Genomic DNA, 23298 nt, shown 5'->3' on the forward strand with positions numbered 1-23298 from the left:
AGAAGGGACACAGACAGACAGACAGACAGACAGACAGACAGACAGACAGAGAGAGTTTTAACAGGCTACCTACAGAGACAGAGACAGAGACAGAGACAGAAGGGACACAGACAGAGAGAAAGAGAGTTTTAACAGGCTGCTGCCAGACAGACAGACAGACAGAGAGAGAGAGTTTTACCAGGCTGCCGGCTGCCTCCTCCTCTCCTCCTCCTCCTCCTCCTCCTCCTCTCCTCCTCTCCTCTCTGACTCCATGCCGTGTGTGTGTGTGACAGGGCCCCAGGAGGACGCCAGGCTGGGGGGGTCCTCCGCGGGGGGGTGGGGGTCCCTGGGGGGGGAGGACGTGTCGGAGCAGGCCTCCCAGGCCCAGCACCTGGAGAGACTGGCCCAGCTCTGCATCATGAGCAAAAGGTACGTCAAGCTAACATGTGAGTACTGGATATATGTACTGTACACTGCTCAGGGAACAGGGAGGAAGACAAGCTTGGTTGTACGTATGTGCTATAAGTACGTATGTGCTGTGTCGTACTTGTGTGTTGTGTACTGTATATATGCTTCTCAGGGAACAAGGGAACAGACAAGCTTGGTTGTGTGTTACTGTGTACGGTGTATGCTGTGTGTTACTGTGTACGGTGTGTAAGCTGTGTGTTACTGTGTACGGTGTGTAAGCTGTGTGTTACTGTGTACGGTGTGTAAGTAAGTAAGTAAAGCTTTATTTATATAGCACCTTTCATACAAGAAATGCAGCTCAAAGTGCTTCACAACAGGAAGATGCTGTGTGTTACTGTGTACAGTGTGTATGCTGTGTGTTACTGTGTACAGTGTGTATGCTGTGTGTTACTGTGTACAGTGTGTATGCTGTGTGTTACTGTGTAAAGTATGTATATGCTGTGTGGTACTTGTGTGTACTATTAGATCAGATTAGATTAGATTCAACTTTATTGTCATCGCAGAGTACAAGTACCAGACAACAATACAATGCAGTTTAGCATCTAACCCGAAGTGCAAATATTTATATAAAAGGGCATGATATCAATAGAACAAGAATGGTAGTGATAGGTAACTATGTAATATACAGTATGTGCAGCGGTAGTATTGTAAACATAAGTATAGTTTAGAGGTATATACAGTTATGAGCTATGTACAGTTATGAGCTATGTACAGTGAGGTAGTTTATGTACAGTATCTAATGTGCAGAAGTATAAAAGAAGCTATGTCAGGAGACATGTGCAATGTGCAATATACAGTAGTACAAAGCTAGTAATGTAAACATCAGTAGTGTAAAGGTTATAGAGTGATCACATTAACCAGGGACGAGCAGCCAATAATATGTCTATACGCTGGTCAGTGAACACGGTGGAAGACAAGCCCAGATCGTGTGTTACAGTGTATGGTGTATGCTGTGTGGTGCTGTGTGCAGGGCTCCCACGGGTCCTTGAAATCCTTGAAAGTTTGTGAATTAGAGACCAAGGTTTTTGAAAATAGACATGGGTCATTGAAAGTGCTTGAATTCCCCTCTCTCTCTCTCTCTAGATTTTTTTAAAATATATATTCCCAAAAAAATTACTTCCTATTATATAAATTCTCATCTATTCATTCCCTGGGTCATTGAATTTGAGGGAATTGAGTCTTGAAAGTCCTTGAAAGGTACTTGAATTTGATGTTTCAGAAGGTGTGGGAACCCTGTGTGTGTATGGTCTGGTCCGGTCCAGTGTGTGCTGTGTGGTACTGTGTGTATGGTGTGAGGTACTGTGTGTATGGTGTGTGGTACTGTGTGTATGTTGTGTGGTACTGTGTAGGGTGTATGCTGTGAGGTACTGTGTGTATGCTGTGTGTAGGGTCTGGTTCATTGTATGCTGTGTGGTAGTGTGTGTATGGTCTGGTTCAGTGTATGCTGTGTGGTCCTGTGTGTATGGTCTGGTTCAGTGTGTGCTGTGTGGTAGTGTGTGTATGATCTAGTTCAGTGTATGCTGTGTGGTACTGTGTACCACAGTGTAGGGGCTGTGTGTAGAGGGGCTGTGTGAGGATAGTCTCCTAGAACTAGGGGCTGCGTGTAGAGGAGAGAGTCCTGGAACAGAGGGTTGTGTGTAGAGGAGAGAGTCCTGGAACAGAGGGTTGTGTGTAGAGGAGAGGTGTCTTATCTCTGGGCCGACTGAAAGGTCTTTGTTTATTCTCTGTATCGTCTGTGTTTATTCTGTTGTTACGATGACCTTTGGAGAACAGAGGGAGTTATGGAGGGAGAGAGTGGTTGAAGAAAAAACGTTAAACATACGTCTGTTTCACATACTTGTTTAGACTGATAACAGCCTGATGTTTTTAATCCACTTTTAGTTTTATTTATTTATTTATTTATTTTTTCTGTGTCCCTGTTTGTCTCTGTGTCCCTGTGTGTCCGTGTGTGTCCCTGTGTCCCCCTGTGTGTCTTTTTATTTTATAAAGACTGTATAATATGCTGTGTACAGTAAGAGTGTCATATCCTGAAGAAAACTAAACATTACTCAATAGCTTTAAGTTCTGTCTGTGGTGTTGTTTGCAGGGGTGAAATTCAGATTTTGCAAGGCTGTGGAGACACATTTCTGCGAAGATTTAACAATGCCACAATTAGATTAGATTAGATTGGATTCAACTTTATTGCCAGTGCAGAGTACAAGCACCAGACAACGAAACACAGTTTAGCATCTAACCAGAAGGGCAAATAGTGATATAAAACATGATATAAAAACATGACATTGATAGTGATGGGTACAGTATGGCAAGTACGGTATGGCAATGCCCCTGTGTGTGTGTCTGTGTGTGTCCCTGTGTGTCTCTATGTGTCTCTGTGTGTCTCTGTGTGTTCCTGTGTCCTCCTTTGTGTCCCTGTGTCTCTGTGTGTCTCTGTGTGTCTCTGTGTGTTGCTGTGTTTCCCTGTGTCTCTGTGCTGGGGGAGGTTGGGGGAGGCCGGTAGAGGCAGGAATCAGAGGGGAGGCTGGTGGAGGCCGGTGGAGGCAGTAAATCAGAGGAGAGAGGGGCTCAGGGTGGAATCTTTCCCCTTCAGCCAGTAAAGCAGTGCAGGAAGTGTGTCTGCATCCAGAGCCTCCGGGCTAAAAACCAGCCGAGTAGAGTTTCCCTCTCCAGAGGGGGAAGAGAAGGGACACGGTGTCTTCTGGGCGTTTCAAGTGTTACAAGAACACCTGGATCAGGTGTCGCTGGGCATGCAGAGGTACTTTGTTAGGCCACAGCATACTCACAAAGACAGGACGCGCAACATTTATACGGCCCTCTTGTCATTGGTTAGAGGGTTAGGGCATTTAACCTAATTGCTTGGCTTGGGAGAGGGTGGAGGAGTGGAAGGGGTGGAGGAGGGGGGAGGGGGGGGTGAATCAGGTGAGGAGGAGGCTGGTTAATCTTGAATGAGATTGTGTAGATTGTTTTTATGGCCCGGACAGAGAGGGTGAGGTTTCTGGTTGAATAAAGACCAGCGGTAGTTTTGGATTCTGACTGATCCTCATGTCAGGATCCGATGTACCGTATGTTCCGGACTAGAAGTCGCTCCGGAGTATAAGTCGCATCAGTCAAAAAATGCGTCATGAAGAGGAAAAAACATATATAAGTCGCACTGGACTATAAGTCGCATTTATTTAGAAATGTATTTCACAAAATCCAAGACCAAGAACAGACATTTAATCTGGAAAGGCAAGTTTATTCAACTACACAATAGCACACAGAACAACAGGCTGAATAGAAGTCAGGTATGTTAACGTAACACATTAACAGTTATTCAGCAACACAATAGCATAAAGAACATACCTGGAAAGCTGAATAGGCTAAATTAACATAACAAGCCAGCGAGTCCAACAAGCAAGTTACCAGTAAGCAAGTTCACCAAGCTACCGTTTGCTTAGCTTCAACAAGCTAATGTTTAATTTCTTCAGTGGTATAGGAGCAGCATATGTGTGGTGGCCTGGGAAAACCCGTCGGATGTCGCTGGCGTTCGTTTGTGGCAAAGAGCAAAAATAGATGGAAATGTCCTATTTCTGCGATTTTGATATTATGTGGTATTCTAGTACTTTGAACTCCATACTACATTATGGTGAATAAACATTTTAAGAAAACAAAAGAGAAAGTACTTATTTTTATGTTTTTGTGGTGGGTAGTTTGCTAGCGAAACAACGTCACGTTGAACGTGTCTCATTCTCAGTTAAGCAACGCACGCACACATGAGCGAAAGGAGAGACGATACTTCCACCTGTGTTATTGCCAGTTTACTGATGCTCACAATAAGCATAAAGTAATACAATCTTAACTAGAAGACACACAAAGGAGCCCCGCGGTGGTGTAGCGGTCTAAGCACTGGCCACTAGTGCAAGCTGCCCACCGGGGCCGGGGTTCGTATCCCGGCTCGCCAGACCCGGATATGGCCAGGGCACACACGGGGAACGGCATATTGGGCGGCCGCTCCCGAGGGGGGTATAGGAGTAGTTCCGGACAAGGATCCATCGTGCAACAGCGCCCCCGTCTGGTGCTGGAATAACGGTGCTGGGCTCGAGGAGCCAGTCAGCTAGTCTGCCTGGCGGCCTCCTCTGGGACTGCCGGCCACGGGGTCGTGCGGCGGATCCCTCGCAATAGATAATTGGATGCTAGGTTGGGTTCAATTGGCTACCAAATTGGGTGAAAAAAGGGATAAAATCTGAAGGAAAAAAAAAAGAAAGACACACAAAGGAATCTGTCCCTCGCATACCGACGAGGCGAGCAGACTAACACCGCATCACAAGCAGACAAACGAGACCGGCCGATCTGCATAGGCTCCTCCCCCGACCCGGAGGAGAAAGGGGTCGGGGGCAGCATGGGGGGGGCAGCATTTCTCACCTTTCACTTTTTTTGACATGATACATAAAAATGCTCATAACTTTTTAAAATAAAGGGCTATCTCAGTCATTCAACCAGTTATGAATAGCTGAGAACTTCTAATTTATGGAAATATTAAAAAATGAAAATATCAAAATGCCACCATATGAAGGGTTTTCCCAGGCCACCACACATATTGTCACAAGCCCAGAGCGGTCCAGAGCGCCCTCTGTCGGCTGTAGACGGTAATGTTTACTCCTTGGTTCATGTCTGTCAGTATGAAATTCAATATATATTGATATATAAGTCACACCTGACTATAAGTCGCAGGACCAACCAAACTATGAAAAAAAGTGTGACTTATAGTCCGGAAAATACAGTAATGATCAGACTTCTTTTGAAAGAATTGTGAATACATTTCCATGTTGTTGAAAATCACTGACACATCGCTAGTCAACTGACACAGCTTGTTTTGTGAGCCTGCTAACAATGTAAAGTTGTGTTATAGTAAACTAGGTAGCAGTGGGGATTACTCACCCAATCCATTGCGTTGTTGCAGTATTTTGGCTTGACTAGCGAGTTTGTGTTGTAGTTCCGTGTTTCAAAAGAAAAGTCAGAACATTTTGATTGGTTGCCGACATGCGGACCAAATGATCAGACTGTGTCACATAGGTATATAGTATTTATTTGTATATATATATATATATATATATAACATCTTCAAAAACATTCACACAACGTTCAGCATTCCCATTAGCGGCTGCCTTGTTATGAGCTGCCCAACACTCTGGGTTTGTTAAAGAAGAGATGAGAGATGGAGATGAGAGAAAGAGAGAGAACAGAGACGCATTAATAAGAGATAGATGGAAAGGAACTTTCTTTTCTTTCGGTATAAAGGGCTGTAGCCAGTGCCACAATACCTTAAAGCCCTCACCATAACCTCCCCCCACCACCACCACCACCACCCCCTCCATCCTCACCCTCACCCCCCATCCTCCCCCTCACTTCTATCCTCTCCCAGGTACAGGAAGTCCTTAATCTTCCTGCGATGTGGCAGGAAGTCCATTTGTTCCATTTGATCTTTTCTAACAGTTGTCCTCATTGCCCAGCGAACGCCCTATGAACATAGGTTATTGTATTCATGTAAGGTGTCTTCTGGAACATTCATTGACTTCCTCTGAAGTTCATCAGCCCATCAGGGGGCTGGCTGCCCAAACCAAAGATCCTAGTTTTGGGATCAATGTTTTATTTACAGGGTTTTAGGAGGCTTTCAAAATGAAACATTTAGGTGAACTCACAGACTTCCAGAGTGTGTGGTAGGTAGTTGGACACTGGCAGAGCCCCCTTGTCTTACCCTAGTTTACTCCACTTCAAAATGAAAATGCTTTCTTCAAAAATGTACAGTTGTTTTGTGTGTATGTGGGACACTCTCAATATACACCCGATACAATACACTCTGGGCTGGTAAAAGAAAAGATGAGAGATGAGACCAAGAGAAGAGAGGAACAGATAAATAAGAGATAGAGGGAGGGAAAGGAGCTGTCTTTTCCTCTGGTATAAAGGGCTGTATGTAGCCTGAAAGGACCAGCTCAGTGGCCTTGTGGTTAGAGTGTCCTCAGTCCTGAGATTGGGAGGTCGTGAGTTCGATCCCCGGCCAAGTCGTACCAAAGACTATTAAAAAAAAAGTACCCGATGCCTCCCTGCTTGGCGCTCAGCATTAAGGGTTGGATTGGGGGGGTAAGACCCTGCGACATACCAGCGTCATGTCCAGGGGGGGGTACTTGTACATCAAGCCGCCTCACGCTACGGAAACAGGAGATATGGGCCGTTAGGCTACTTACTTATGTAGCTAGTACCACAGTATGCTGAAGCCCTCACCACCACCCCTCACCCCTCACTCTCAACCTCACCCTCACCCCCTCACCCCTCACCCTCAGCCTCACCCTCACCCTCCTACCCTCCCCCTCCTACCCTCACCTCTAGGGGACCTCACCTCTATCCTCTCCCATGGACAGGAGGAGGTGGGTCAAGGGGGGGCGGGGGGGGTAGGAGGTGTGGGTCAAGCTTCCTTAAGTCCTTCCTTCCTGGTGCCAATACGTCCATTTGGTTTGTTGAAGGGCGATAGTTTGATGTCACGGCGATCGGATGCCCTCCTCCGTGGCCACGTTCTGAAACACCACTAACCCGACACCGGGCCGGGCCATGACTAATTGAAGCGGGGAGCATGGATTAGGAACAGCAGCGCTGACACCTGTCCCGCTAAACAGCCTCGTCCGCTACCGCTACATCTATGAAACACACCTGAGGGGGGTGGAGAAGATTGGTTGGCACTGGCATCGTCTGTGAGCAGACACACCACACCATACCATACCATACCATAGCGTAGCACCATAGGCCATAGGAGAGAGCGGAGAGAGAGAGAGAGTGGTGGACTGGGTCAAGCAGCGTAAGCCAACCTGTGAGCGCCATGCCGCCCTAGGTAACCCACCCTGCAGGCAGGACGAGGGCCAGCGGCGGTTGGCAGAGACGGCGGGTTTCCACTGCCTCCGTAAAGGCTGGCGTGACTCCAGCGCGTCGGCTAGCTCCTCTCCTCTCCTCTCCTCTCCTCTCCTCTCCTCTCTGCCTCCGCTCTGCCCAGCTCTTATCACAGCACACGTGTGTTTGGATTTGTCTCTTTGCCTCTCTCTCTCCGCTCCAAAACACACTGACATTGATCCGTTGACCTGGCAGTCCCTCGCCTCATGCCCCGCTGAGCTTGATTAAGGTCAGCCATTGTTGTCAGTTGTTGTTGTCGACTCTGAAAATAAGTATTTGTTTGGTTAAATGAGACATGGAGGGTGTCAGACCGGGTAGATTTCACCTTTCCGTTCCCGAATTGATTCTTTTTCTGTTTGAATGAGAGAAATTGATTTATTTTCTTTTATGGTGTGAAACACGGTATGTTGGGTTAACAATGCAGCGCAGAATAATCAGAATCAATCGCTTTTATTACGTCTTACTGAGAAATACAAGTACACAACAAGTACACAACAAATACACAACAAGTACACAAGAGTAAAGGTCTTTGGTTTTGCTTCCTCAATATTGACAATGCAGCATTCGGATACAAAACACAGTAATAATAAAAGTAATGTAAGTAAGTAAAAAAGTAACCCTACATTGATAAAGTAATAACGTGATGTTTTACAGTGGTTTCAATAGTGCAAAAATGCTGTGCAGAGCACAATGATATGAAATGCAATATAATACAATACAGTACGGTAGTAAATTAGTCCAATGGTATTACAGGTAATCCAGTGGTATGTGTGTAGTATTTGTTATACTGCAGTATGTTCATGTCTGCAGTGTGCGTGGAGTTGACTGAGGGGTGGCAGACCCTTGCACCCTTCCAGTGCATTTCCCCCGGAGCCTGATTGCTTGGGGGAAATAGCTGTTTGTCAGCCTCTGGGTGGATACATATGAGAGAGAAATATGAGCTATTCATATGAAACAGGTTAATATTCCATGTTACTTACCTCAGTGTCTTATTTTCTTCTTCTTTCAGACCTCACCTTGCTTTAGAGTACAGTGGAAAGGTAAGTACTGTACTGATCTAATCTGTACTGTGCTAACATTTAGCCTCACCTTACCTCGGGACATAGAGATGAAATACAGTAGCTTTAGCATGGTGTAAGCGTACATTGTGATGTTTTCTTTTAAATAATGGCTCTATACATACTATACTATATTATACTATACTACAACTACTACTCATACTTATACTACTACTATACTATAATGTAAACATTTAACTATATTATATATTATAGTTATATTATAGTTATTGAATCCATCCATTTGACCCTCTTGTCTCTCTCTGTGATGCTAGGCCACTAAGATCCATCAGAAGGCCTTCGGTAACGACCACCCCATCACCGCCAGGAGCCTGGAGCTGCTAGCTACCGTCTACGCCGAGATAGGCAAGACTGAATACACAGGTAAGGGATGACAAGGAGGAGGAGGATGGGTGAGAGAGACGAGGGATGACATGTAGGATAGGTCGATGGCCGGAATCGAAGCAGGGACCCTGCGAATGGCTCATGCCTTAGTGTGCTACGCCACCCAGACTCCCCAAAAGTCAGTCATTGTTGACACTAAACCTGGACCCTGCAAGCTGTCAGCTGCGTAGAGGACAAACTTATTTAAGGTGTCTTCAGAAACATTCACACAAAGTTCATGCTAATTCACATTAGCGGCTGCCTTGTTAGGAGCTGCCCAAACCGATAGAATACACTCTGGGTTCGTTAAAGAAGAGATGAGAGATGGAGATGAGAGAAGAGAGAGAAGAGAGAGAAGAGAGACACATTAATAAGAGATGGAAAGAAACTTTATTTTCTTTCGGTATAAAGGGCTGTAGCCAGTGCCACAATACCTTGAAGCCCTCGCCATCACATCCCCTCCATCCTCACCCTCAGGCTCACCTTCACCCCCCCCCCCCCTCCATCCTCACCCTCACCCCCTCCCCCCCCCATCCCCATCCTCATCCTGACCCTCAGGACCCTGCGATTACGTGGCATTCACCCTAGTGAGCTACGCCACCCAGACTCCCCAAGAGTCGGCCATTGTTGACACTAAACCCTGGACTCTGCGAGCTAGGAGGACAAACCGTGGCCCTGCTAGCTGCCCCTGGCTGTAGCGTAGAGGACAAACCGTTGTGTCGCCAGGTTTAAACAGGCCCTTCCCCTGAGGCGTGACGAACTGGAGCAGCACCACGGCGGCGGCGGTTAAGCCCGTGAACAACTTAACCGCTCCGCTTCAGAGGACACACCGAGGGGCTTACGGCGCTCCAGTTTAGCCCTCGTAAAAAAAAGAAAATGTCAAGCTGAAGGAGATGTTGAATTAATAAACACACTCTCGCTGTTCGGTAGTGTTCGCTGTCCGACATGGTTTTATCCGAACTGAACGTTTTTTTTTTTTTTTTTACGGTTTTGACAGTTTGAGGCCAACCGTGTGCTGTACTGTGTACTGTGTTGCTTGTGTTTTAGGAGAGAGATGCTTTATTTTCCTGTGTCCCGACGTTAGCATTTTTCCAGGAAGACAAGTCTGCTGTAGGAGGCATTAAGGCTGGATGTGCCCTAGATGTTGAGTCAGCTCTCTAAGGCAGTGGTGCTCAGTAGAGCAGTATGTACAGTACAACACAGGCGACCGGGGGCGAGCTATACAACGTGCCTGGTACCTTGTTGTTCATTTCAGTTGACCTTCCTCTGCATTGGAAGTGTCCTCGTGGACTGAATAAGCACTGGTTCAGAGAACGGCTGAATCCAAGGTCACGTGTTGTTTTTGTTTAAGTCGGGCAATGGTTTTGCTCTTTGTGGAACCTTTATCTTGTATTGTACACAGAGGGTGACCCCCCTGTGACCTGAATGGCTGACGTACAGTGTTGGCAGGCTGTGTGCTGCACTCCTCTGCTGGGAGAGATTATTGTACATGTCCCTTAGTCAGTCTGTCATTTTTACATTTACATTTTTGGTATCTAGCAGATGGCTTATTCCAAAGTGACTTACAATCAATACATTTGTAAGTAAGTGAATCATCTATCCACCAGTCATAGCAGGAAAAGCAGTAATCTATGCTCAGGCCTGGGGCCATTGGCAGTCGTCGTGCTAGAAGAAGGAAGATCTTTTATTTTTGGGACACAGGAGAAACAGTACAGGGGGGTAGTAGATGTCTCAGGAGGGAGAGAACAGGCGGGTAGTAGATGTCTCAGGAGGGAGAGTACAGGGGGGTAGTAGATGTCTCAGGAGGGACAGTACAGGGGGGTAGCAGATGTCTCAGGAGGGACAGTACAGGGGGGTAGTAGATGTCTCAGGAGGGACAGTACAGGGGGGTAGTAGATGTCTCAGGAGGGACAGTACAGGGGGGGTAGTAGATGTCTCAGGAGGGACAGTACAGGGGGGTAGTAGATGTCTCAGGAGGGACAGTACAGGGGGGTAGTAGATGTCTCAGGAGGGACAGTACAGGGGGGTAGTAGATGTCTCAGGAGGGACAGTACAAGGTAGTAGATGTCTCAGGAGGGACAGTTAAGGTGTAGCCTGAAGAGATTTGGGGGTTTGATTCGTCAGGTAAATGGCGTATATGTAACCATGGTTCCCCCCCCCAGACTCCTTGGGCCAGTGTGTGTCGGCGCTGTCCAGGAGGTTCGCTGCTGCCGAGTCCGTCAGAGACACCCTCAACGGCCTCCCCCACGCCCACCGCGACGGCCTTCCCCACGCCCACCGGGAGAGACGCTCAGAGGTGCGCCACAGGAAGGAGCCCCACCCCCTGGAGGACGCCCCCAAACCCAAGGTGACACTTTAATAGAAACCCCCAAACCCACGGTGACACTTTAATAGACACCCCCAAACCCAAGGTGACACTTTAATAGACACCCCCAAACCCAAGGTGACAGTTTAATAGACACCCCCAAACCTCCCAAACCCTGACACTTTAATTGAAACCCCCAAACCCACGGTGACACTTTAATAGAGACCCCCAAACCCACGATGACACTTTAATAGAGACCCCCAAACCCACGGTGACACTTTAATAGAGACCCCCAAACCCACGGTGACGCTTTAATAGAGACCCCCAAACCCACGATGACACTTTAATAGAGACCCCCAAACCCACGATGACACTTTAATAGAGACCCCCAAACCCACGATGACACTTTAATAGACACCCCCAAACCTCCCAAACCCTGACACTTTAATTGAAACCCCCAAACCCACGGTGACACTTTAATAGAGACCCCCAAACCCACGATGACACTTTAATAGAGACCCCCAAACCCACGGTGACACTTTAATAGAGACCCCCAAACCCACGGTGACGCTTTAATAGAGACCCCCAAACCCACGATGACACTTTAATAGAGACCCCCAAACCCACGATGACACTTTAATAGAGACCTCCAAACCCCAGGTGACACTTTAATAGACACTCCCAAACCCAAGGTGACACTTTAATAGAGACCTCCAAACCCCAGGTGACACTTTAATAGACACCCCCAAACCCTGACACTTTAATAGAACCCCCAAACCCAAGGTGACACTTTAATAGAAACACCAAAACACCTCAAATATGTGACAGCAGCTGGTGAAACCGGTAACCGATCAACATTTTCAGACTTTTATTCTGAACATTTTAAATAAATGTAAACGTTGTTGAAAATCAATGACAAGCCAAAACATTGCAATGCAATGGATTGGGTGAGTAATCCCCACTACTACCTATTTAACTATAACACTACTTTACATTGTTAGCAGGCTCACAAAACAAGCTGTGTTAGTTGACTAGCGACTCTGTCATTGATTTTCAACAACGTTGACAGAACATAAAAGTCTGAACATTTTGATCGGTTGCCGACTTGTTCCCGGTTTCACCAGCTGCTGACACATATTATGTCGCTTTGAATACAAGTGTCAGCTTAATGGCATATATTATTATTATTATTATTATTATTGTTATTATTATTATTGTTATTATTATTATTGTTGTTGTTGTTGTTGTTGTTATTATTATTATTACTACATGATATCCTCCTCTCCCCCAGGCCCCCACCAGTAAGACCCCCACCTCCATCCTGAAGCGGCCGGGGCCCGGGGGGGGAGCCAGCGGGGGGGCCAGCAGGGGGGCCGAGGCAGAGCCCCACCACAGACGGAAAGGCGAGCGGAGGGTTCGCTTCAGGGAGCCTGAGACCACCGTACACGGTGAGAACACACACACACACATACACACACTCACACACACACACATGCACACATACACACACACACACACACACACACAGACATACACACACAGAATACACACACACACACACACACACACACACACACTTGGTCCATGAGCACCTGGTGTGTAATATTATACTATTGGGGGTATACACCAGGGGAGGCTGGAGGAGGTAGAAATCGGAGGACGGGCTCATTGTACGGTATATAACCCTTGTGAGAGAAGGCTGTGTGTGTCAGGACAGGGACTACCCTCTGTCTCCTCAACTTTTCCAAACCACGCTGACTAAAAACCTGAATATTCATTCATGTCAAATAAATAAGGAACACTAGTATTTTGTCAATAATAATAATCTTATTAACAATAAATAACCAATGACGTCATCAAATACATGTTTGTAATACCATCAAACCCCACCTTGTTGAAATCAAATGAAAAGATATGACCGATATGGCTCTCTACTGCATTGTGGGCCACCTCAGCCTCCCCTGAGCACACCAAGCCTCTGGTTCTGTAAGGAAATAGATGTTAATGGTATGAAAACAAACCAGCCCACAGGACAATTTAGATTAATCTGTTGTATAACCAAGAAACATGTTTACGACGTCTGGTTCTGCTCTATGGCTGCCGGTAGGGCTCAGGCCATTAAAGAGTCTTATTACATTGATATAAAATTCATTAAAATGAATTAATTGGAGGAGATAGACTTTTAAATCTACTTGAAGATCTCTGTTCTCCTAATTCTCTACGGGGTGCACTGGTACAATACCCAAAGAAAGAAAGGTTGCTATATTGTTATGACTTAGCCATAAAAGAAAATGAACAAAAACTATATTCAAAATCTGGGATTGCATCATAAAAGAGTCTCCCTGGTGGATACTGTAGTGTTTAATGTAAGGCTGGGTTTAGAAAAAGTACAAACATGTGCAAGTGATCTACACTGTGATTAATTATGCATGCAGATGAGGCAGCATACAATCTCCACCACCAAGATAATAATAGTTCTGAAGATAATATTACGGTTATGAAGATAATAATAGTTCTGAAGATAATATTACGGTTATGAAGATAATAATAGTTCTGAAGATAATATAACGGTTATGACTTTATATACAGCACTATTCATGCACTGTCTGTCCTGTTTTTGCCTGTCTTTGCATTTGTATTTGTACTTTGTTCATGTATATGTGAAAAAAGCATAAATGCACCTTCTGTAAATGCCAAAGCAAATTCCTACATGTGTCAAGCATAATGGCAATAAACGTTATCTGAATCTGAATCTGAATCTGAATGAAGATAATAACGTTTATGAAGATAATAATGGTTATGAAGATAATAATGGTTATGAAGATAATAGTGGTGGTTATGAAGATAATAACGTTATGAAGATAATAATGGTTATGAAGATAATAATGGTTATGAAGATAATAACGTTATGAAGATAATAACGGTTATGAAGATAATATAATGTTATGAAGATAATAACATTATGAAGATAATAATGGTTATGAAGACAATAACATTATGAAGATAATAATGGTTATGAAGATAATAATGGTTATGAAGATAATAACATTATGAAGATCAGTGGCGGCTGGTGGTGATACTGAGTGGGAGGGCTAATAAATCCATTAGGCCTAGGGTCTATACCAGGGGTGGGCAATTCATTTTCACAATGGGCCACATGAGAAACCGGGACTATTGTGGAGGGCCGGACCAGTAGGCTGAACTTAATTCTGCTCAATATTACTTTTATCGCTTTATAAAAAGCAGTAAATTATATGGTTTTGACTAGCTGCTACTGGTAAGAATACATGTTACAATAAGGCTATGAAAATGTGGAGTAGGTCAAATATAGAAGAGCAAGAGGACTCATTTAAACACAGGGAAGTAAATGCAGCTATAGTTTTGACCTTTTGCAACATCAGTTTGTGCCTATTATTTATTAACATTACATACATACAACATTACGACTCACTTTGTAGTATTTCTACCTTCTGAAATTATGGCTAGGACTGGTGATATCAAGCGAAAGGTTCTTTATATACAAATCTGCTGACATACACTTGTGATCACTTTCTTTTTCAATAAAACGAGCTATTAGATATTCACTTTCAATTCAATGTACAATTCACATTTCTCAAAAACAACAAACTGTCAACTTATATTACGTCTTTCTACAAGATATTCTGGAACCTGCAGTTCTTCTTCTTCTTAGATAATACAACAGAAATGTCCTTCTGTCAATCAATCATGTAACATATTAATCAATCTATTTTAACTGTGAATCAATCATGTAACACATTAAAAATCTATTTTAACTGTAATCATGTAACACATTAATCAATCTATTTTAACTGTGAATCAATCATGTAACATATTAATCAATCTATTTTAACTGTCTAACTAACTATAAAGTTACAACACACAGAGCTAAGCATCTGAGTAGATATATATTTTTCTATTCTTTTTTGTGTTCAGTGAGAAAAGTCCAGTCTACCTTGGGCTTGAACAAGTGCACTGAAGTCTGGTTGAATGTTTGAGGTGGAGATGCGAAGGACAGCTGACAGGTGATCATCAGTGAGAGAGGATTTGTTGAACTTCATCACTGAGAATGTTTGTTCACATGTGTAGGTAGATCCAAAGAGAACTAGCATCCTCTGAGCATGCCTCCTCATGTGTGGAAAGTTCTCCTCTTTGAGAGAAGAGTAAAAGTCCAGCAGTGATACTGACTTAAAGTGCTCTGCCAGTAGTGTATCAGACTGCAGGTCAATGAGTTCGAGCTGAACGTCGCTGGGTGTATTATCCACACTGCAGGTTAAGGGAGAACAACATGTTCATTTCATTCTCAACTGTTTTGAAGTCTTGAAATCACCTTGAAAACTCACCATTCAGAGCTCCTAACATGGATGAGTACCTGCAGAGGTGATCAGCTGAGAGTGTGACTTGCTTTAGTGTTGGCAAGTGGGTGAGAATGTTGTTCTCAATTTGGCTGGAGAGAAACTGCAACTTTCTCCTGAAAGCCTTCACCAAGCTGTACATTTCATGTACAAAAAGGCCCTTGCATTGAAGTTTGGTATTTAATTCATTCATTAGTGCAGTCACATCTACAGAAAATCCAAAATCTTCCATCCAGTCTGCATCTGAGAGCTCTGGGATGTCCTTCTGAGGTCCCATACTCTTTTAAGCACTTTGCCCAGGCTGAGCCGTCTGACAGCTGTGTGGTAGCCTATGTCACGATGTTCAGTCTCATGCTCCTCCAAAAGTGCAAAAAAGACTTTTATTCTGAAACTTTTTTTTCCCTGACTTTTATTCTGAAACTTTTTTCTGACACTTTTTTTTCATTGCTTTAATTTAATAACTTTCTCATATTTATTATAAAAGATAGGGGGGGCTTAGCCCTGCTAGCCCATTGATACCAGCCGTCCCTGATGAAGATAATAATGGTTATGAAGATAATAATGGTTATGAAGATAATAACATTATGAAGATAATAATGGTTATGAAGATAATAACGGTTATGAAGATAATAACGGTTATGAAGATAATAAAACGTTATGAAGATAATAAAACGTTATGAAGATAATAATGGTTATGAAGATAATAACGTTATGAAAAGAATAACATTATGAAGATAATATAACGGTTATATTAACGAAATAATTAACGAATAATAACGAAAAGCACTCTTAAAAACAACAAGGAATATTTCACTTTGTTTTTATTCAAGTAAAAGTACACTTAAAACTAGTGCAGTCAGACAAAAACACAAGCATAACTTGCCTTGATTTAAGATATTTGATCTTACTTACTTTTTGCAGTGTGTGAGGCTGTTGTTTACTCTCCTCTTGTTTATCGGGTTCACAGACATTCCTTACTATGACTGGTCGGTTGGTAAGTGTGTCTGAGAGTGGCTGTAGTCATGGTAACTAACTCAGAGTGGCTGTAGTCACGGTAACTAACCCAGAGTGGTCGTAGTCATGGTAACTAACCCAGAGTGGTTGTAGTCATGGTAACTAACCCAGAGTGGCTGTAGTCACGGTAACTAACTCAGAGTGGCTGTAGTCACGGTAACTAACCCAGAGTGGTTGTGGTCGTTAACTAACCGAGTGGTTGTGGTCATGGTAACTATCCCAGTGTGGTTGTGGTCATGGTAACTAACTCAGAGTGGTTGTAGTCATGGTAACTAACCCAGTGTGGTTGTGGTCATGGTAACTAACCCAGAGTGGTTGTAGTCATGGTAACTAACCCAGTGTGGTTGTGGTCATGGTAACTAACCCAGAGTGGTTTTAGTCATGGTAACTAACCCAGAGTGGTTGTAGTCATAGTAACTAACTCACCGAGAGCATGAGCAAGTCTCACTCACACTGACCAGTAGGGAATTAATCTGGAGGTTTCTTGTGTGAAGCTAATGTGTGAATGATATTCATTTTCTAATGATAATAGACCAGAGATCTGGGGCCTCATTTATAAAAAAGTACTTGAACGTCATCTTTGACTTTCACGTAAGCACATTTTTCTAAACGGACGTAAGCATTATTTATAAAACGGGCTGAGATGGTTTAAAGTTGCGTACGTGCTTCCTTCTATAAATACCAACGGAGGTAAAAATGAACGCAGGTGAATGAGGCTTGTATTAACGCCCTGTGATAGCGGCTCAATTATAGCGGCTGAATTAAGACAAGTGCTATAATATAGGGTAGGCGTTCGTCTGGAAGCGGGAGAGGGCAGAGAAGGGTGGCTTCTCGGTAAGTTGCATTTGTAACGTTTGATCATAACAACTAACCAGGCACATGCTTATACTCTACTCAAGTTGTAAAAGAAAATCAGGGGAGGTGGTGGATTTGATCATAAGAGGACAATTTTAGCATCCCCTCAGCGTCAGTGACTTCAGTGTCAGTAACTTGGTAAAAATGTCATTGCATGTGTGCGTGCCCCCTCGCACCTTGAAATAGCAGTAATACCACGTTCATTGATAAAATGACAAAGTATGGAAAGAGGGGGGCGATTTTGACTGTTTTTATTTCAGGGGGGATGCCATCCCCCCTCAACTCGAGTGCTGCTTATACTGTAATAATATAATGGTCTTATTATCAGGTGGTCTTATTCTTATATGGCTGCTCACTCCCTGACACCGGAGAAAATCCAGTATAATTTAGCGCATGGCCGGGCAAGGTCCGTTGTGGAACGCACTAGGCATGTTGAAGGGGAGATAGACAGCTACGGAGGGATATAAAGGAAGACTGAAATACAATCATAAACATCAGTTCCTTTTAAATCTTGAATTAAACTCATTTTACATCGTTAATTTTATTACGAGCCACTTGCATGAATTACACTAGGCAGTGCGGCTCACATGCCTGTAATAACTCCGCATAACCGTATAACCATAAATTTTGCATTTTGAATCAGAATAAAATTAACGATGTTGTTATCAGCCGAGAAAATGAGTTTAATTCAAGATTGAAAAGGAACTGATGTTTATGATTGTATTTCAGTCTTTCTTTATATCCCTCCGGAGCTGTCTATCTCCCCTTCAACATGCCTAGTGCGTTCCACAACGGACCTTGCCCGGCCACGAGCTACATTATACTGGATTTTCTCCGGTGTCTGGGAGTTCGCAAAGGGAGTGAGCAGCCATATAAGAATAAGACCACCTGATAAGAATACGACCATTATATTATTACAGTATAAGCAGCACTCGAGTTGAGGGGGGATGGCATAAAATCGTCCCCCTCTTTCCATACGTAATTTTATCAATGAAAGTGGTATTACTGCTATTTCAAGGTGCGAGGGGGCACGCACACATGCAATGACATTTTTACCAAGTTACTGACACTGAAGTCACTGACGCTGAGGGGATGCTAAAATTGTCCTCATATGATAAAATCCACCACCTCCCCTGATTTTCTTTTACAACTTGAGTACTGAGTATAAGCATGTGCCTGGTTAGTTGTCATGATCAAACGTTACAAATGCAACTTACCGGGAAGCCACCCTTCTCTGCCCTCTCCCGCTTCCAGACGAACGCCTACCCAATATTATAGCACTTGTCTTAATTCAGCCGCTATAATTGAGCCGCTATCACAGGGCGTTAATACAAACCTCATTCACCTGCGTTCATTTTACCTGCGTTGGTATTTATAGAAGGAAGCATGTACGCAACTTTAAACCATCGCAGCCCTTTTATAAATAATGCTTACGTCCGTTTAGAAAAATGTGCTTATGTGAAAGTCAAAGATGACGTTCAAGTACTTTTTTATAAATGAGGCCCCTGGTCACTTTTACCTGATGATGTGGTGCATGGGTATTTCTCTCTCTTATTTGCACCTACTGTACTTTTCCATAGAATGTACAATATTGCACTGAAAACATATTATTGTATATAGTATAGAATGCGTCACAAAAGGGTTAGGGTTACCCTATCCTAGGTTTCCCTTTATATCCTAGGTTTCCCTCTCTATCCTAGGTTTCTCTGTCCTAGATTTCTCTTTATATCCTAGGTTTCTCTTTATATCCTAGGTTTCCCTTTATATCCTAGGTTTCTCTCTATATCCTAGGTTTCCCTCTATATTATCCTAGGTTTCTCTTTATATCCTAGGTTTCTCTTTATATCCTAGGTTTTCCTCTCTATCATAGGTTTCTCTTTATATCCTAGGTTTCCCTGTCTATCCTAGATATGGTATGTTTTTTCTTTTGTGACGCTTACTATATTACATTATGATATATCATACTAATTAATATCTGAGATCTGGTCACTTCTACCTGACAGTGTGATGCATGGGTATTTCTCTCTCTCATTTGCACCAAGAATGTACGATATTGCACTGAAAACACATTGTCGTATGGCACTTTTGCACACAAAGAGTGGAAAACATATTACCCAAACCCCCGAAATCTGATAAAGAGTGTTATTTTCTGGTTTCTCTGGGTTTGCAACCAGAGAAGCCAGTTTCACACACACACACACACCCATACGTGGTCCTCTGTGGCTCAGTCAGTATAGCATGGCGCTAACAATGCTTAGGTTGTGGTTTTGATTCCTGCTGGGACCATACTGAAAAATGCACACACTCACTGCAACGTAAGTCGCTTTGGATAAAAGCGTCAGCTAAATAGCACACACATATAGAATGCATGACACAGTAAAAACAGTACATGTGCTGATCAGCCAATAAACAGCCTTGTTGTTGGTTTGCAGCCTATGACACGTCGCCAGCACGCCCACACCTCGCCCTGTTCACCTGCCTGTTCCTGCTGCTGTCGCTCCTGGGCGTGGCCCTCTACTGCACCGACCGTCGCCGGCCCCAGCGCGTGTGTGAGGAGCTGGAGGCCTCTCTGGCCGTCTACCTGCTGCAGGTGAAGCAGCTGCTCTGGGGATGCTGGCTCTGGATCACCATGCAATGACTGGGACCCGCCAGAGGGGGGCGACGTGGAGAGGTGTCTAGTTCACACAATCGATTCCTCGTTCGATATCGATGGAAGGTTCTAGTCCGAGCTCTCTCTCTGTCTCTGAGCTCTCTCTCTGTCCCTCTGCTGGTTCCACAACAACCTCAGTCGTCACTGAAGCCTACACACACTGTCTGTAGGGTTGAGATGTGCCCCCCCTTAATGCCACGCTCACACCCCCCGTGTATGTGACAAGGACTGGTGAAAAGGGGGTAAGAAGTCGGCAGCCGGTTTAATGTTAGGAGTTTTATTTAGAAAAATGTAGATAGATTTTAGCACACAACAACGACACACTCGCTAGTCAGCTAACCACAGCTTGTTTTGTGAGCCTGCTAGCAATGTAAAGTAGTATAGTTAACTAGGTGGGGGGATTGCTCACCGAATCCATTGCGTTGCAGTATTTTGGCTTGACTAGCGAGTGTGTCTTGTGATTTTCAGCAACGTTGAAATGTTGTGTCCGTGTTTCAAAATAAAAGTCCGAACATTTTTGATTGGTTGCCGACTTGTTAGCCGTTTCACCAGACCGTGTCACATATGAAGAAGTGTAATCCCCAGAGATATGTAGCCTCCATGCCTGTCTGTGTACCTCATGGTGGGTACGACATGTTTGTTTCAGTTGATACAAGGTTTTGCACATCAGCGATGTTTTACGCTCACTGGTTATGCTCACTTAAATTGCTACGATAATTTTTTGCATTTTCCCGCTCTTGACACAAATCTATTGTACGTGAGTTTCCATGGAATGCAAATATTTATTTTATTACAACGCTACCGACATTTTGTGTACTTAAAAAAAAATATATAATACAGATATGAATGTGTATATAATGGTATACTACGAGACTCACAAAATTCAGCCTTGTTTTTTTGCACATAATTGAATGTAGAGAACATATGAAAAATTGCTTCGAGTCGGCACAAATCACCCTTACTGTCTGATAAGGATTACGGATTGAGTCAAGCACAAAAATGTGACCACTTTTTGAAAAGGATCGATGGAAAAAAGAGAAACACAAGACTGCTTCACTTCACAGTGCCAGGCCCAACTAGTAAATTGACAACAAGCCATCTCTTTTACAGGATTTATACTGTACAGTACAACGTCTTTAAGACACATAACAGTTGGGTTCCTAGTTGGAGAAAGATGAGGAAACGTTCAGCACAATAATATGAATTCCCTCTCCCTCCATGGCTCTTGTCTAAGGGAACGCAGTCATATCAAGTTAACGCTCATGCTTTTGACAAGATACCCTCTTCATAAATGCTGAAATGCCACAAGTAATGATAAACCTTTAAACTGCTAAATGTTATTTATTCTTCTAGACTGTATATCTGCATCTCCTCAAAGACCTACAGTACTACTTTTTCTTTGTGTTAAAAATTTTATAAGGGCTTTTTTGTTACCTGTTACATTTCTACTTTTAAATTGCTCCAATATTCAGGTTTTAATCTTGATGTCAAATGCTTTCAAAACCTTTTAGATAATTTTGTGTGTCCAGAAATGTTTATTGTGCAAAGGTTAAATAAAGAATGTGCATTACAGTACAGTATGTGCGGTACATTATCTGAGGCAGAACACAGGAATGTTCCGGAAACAAATCCTACTTCTCGTCACTGTGAGACCTTCTGTAATCGGCACGTGATAAATCAAATTTAGAAACCGTTGTCTCTCGTCAGTTCCAAAATGGGTCAGGCTTGAAAAAGGTGAAACGCGATCGGTCTCAATTTGAGCAATAAACCACAAGACACTGTTTCCAGTATTACATGTCCTTTATATAATAGCAGGTTTCAGGGAACACAACTCGTTTTTGAAAGTCAGAGCAACATGAAGCAACCAAAGCCTGAATGGACGAGATGGTAATACTCAGAGGGGATTCCTCTGCACTGTCAAACTGTCATTAGCAATAACAAACACCCAGCGAGAAAACAATAATGGCCTGTATCTGTATCTGCACATTTTGGTTAGTAGCTGCATTTCCACTTCTGACAAAAAATATGTATGTGGACACTTTGAAAGAAGTGCCTTTCGGAAGGTTTTCTTAGTTTCCTATTTTTATTATTATTATTATTATTATTTGAATTATTTTAAATAAAACTGTCATTGCATACCAAAGTCAAGGAGCGTGGTGCCTTGCTTTCTATTGTTCGGCATGCCTCAAGGTTTGGGGGGTAAAACTGTATATTCTGTGCCTGTGTGTGTACAGTACACGTACTGTATGTATACAATTACAGAGATGGTAGACCTAGGCTTATTTCAGCTAACACTGTATCTCATGTCAAACATGTTGGTTGAGGTATAAAGCAAAAATGTACAGGCAGTCTGAGTGATAATGGGGTGAGGAATAGGGTACTGGGTTACTGGTTAACGGGATAATAGGCTACTGGTTAATGGGGTAATGGGCTACTGGTTTACTGGTTAATAGGGTAATAGGCTACTGGTGTACTTGTGTCAATCTCAATTATATCAGCCGGCCAGAACTGTCCCAGTTCAAGTAAGTTCACCGACTGACCATAGATCTCTCCTACCTTAAGTACATTTGGCTTTTTCATTTTTAACAAAATGCTGTTTGGTAATCTGGTCATTTCTAGGTAGAAAAAAAACACTGCAAAAGCACACATCATCATACTTCGTTGCAGCATGCAAAGAATTCACACTTTTACTTACTTTCACGAGGAGACATAGTGCTCAGCCTATACCAGGAAGCCTATCAATCACACAAAATGCATTTGTTGGGATTACAAAAACAAACAAAAAAAAGTTTTATAAAGAAGATGATGATATCTCTGTGCACTATATTATCAACCCACTCAGTCTGCATGCTCACAGTACATGCACAACACAACCAGAACACAATACGGTCCATTATGACCATCCTGTCAACCACACAGTGACTCATTATCTGTCGGTTGCTAAATAGGGAGTCTTGCTCATGGCAGAAAAAAACAACCTCAATGCACGATTTGACATCCTCATTAAACGGCTGTGGATTCTCTCTAAGCTCGTTTACGCTTCAGTGTATGCCTAGGAGGGACAGCAGCCAGCAGTAGCTCATTAACAAATATATATACATATAATATAATATGAATATAGCAAGTGGACAAGAGGATTCAGCTCCAGAATGTACAGGTTTATTAACACTAGAACAACCGTGCCTATTGTACCTACTATAAGAGCCGCCTCGGGGGTCAAATGACCATAGTCTTTAGAATTGGAAGCTGCTACTTACACACAACGACCACTATTTGGCGCGTCTTGTAAATTAGCCTGCC

General features: G+C 43.4%; 1 protein-coding gene across 1 annotated transcript; it reads left to right on the top strand.

The window, feature by feature from the left end:
• The first annotated feature begins 339 nt into the window (after positions 1 to 339).
• On the top strand, positions 340 to 22145 carry cUnh14orf180 (chromosome Un C14orf180 homolog). The gene is made up of 6 exons (XM_080539729.1): positions 340 to 408; positions 8369 to 8399; positions 8693 to 8801; positions 10964 to 11148; positions 12398 to 12554; positions 19781 to 22145. The coding sequence occupies exons 1-6, from the start codon at positions 398 to 400 to the stop codon at positions 19984 to 19986; spliced, it is 699 nt and encodes a 232-aa protein (XP_080395855.1). The 5' UTR covers positions 340 to 397; the 3' UTR covers positions 19987 to 22145.
• Positions 22146 to 23298: the final 1153 nt, after the last annotated feature.

The sequence above is a fragment of the Nansenia antarctica genome (assembly GCF_963989245.1).
Source record: "Nansenia antarctica genome assembly, chromosome: 1".
Lineage (NCBI taxonomy): Eukaryota > Metazoa > Chordata > Actinopteri > Argentiniformes > Microstomatidae > Nansenia > Nansenia antarctica.

Bases quoted from the DNA above. Each gene is read 5' to 3' on its own strand.
- cUnh14orf180 (XM_080539729.1), top strand. The intron at 8,802-10,963 runs GTAAGGGATGAC...TCCCCCCCCCAG, and splicing joins AGGCAAGACTGAATACACAG to ACTCCTTGGGCCAGTGTGTG. The intron at 12,555-19,780 runs GTGAGAACACAC...GTTGGTTTGCAG, and splicing joins GCCTGAGACCACCGTACACG to CCTATGACACGTCGCCAGCA.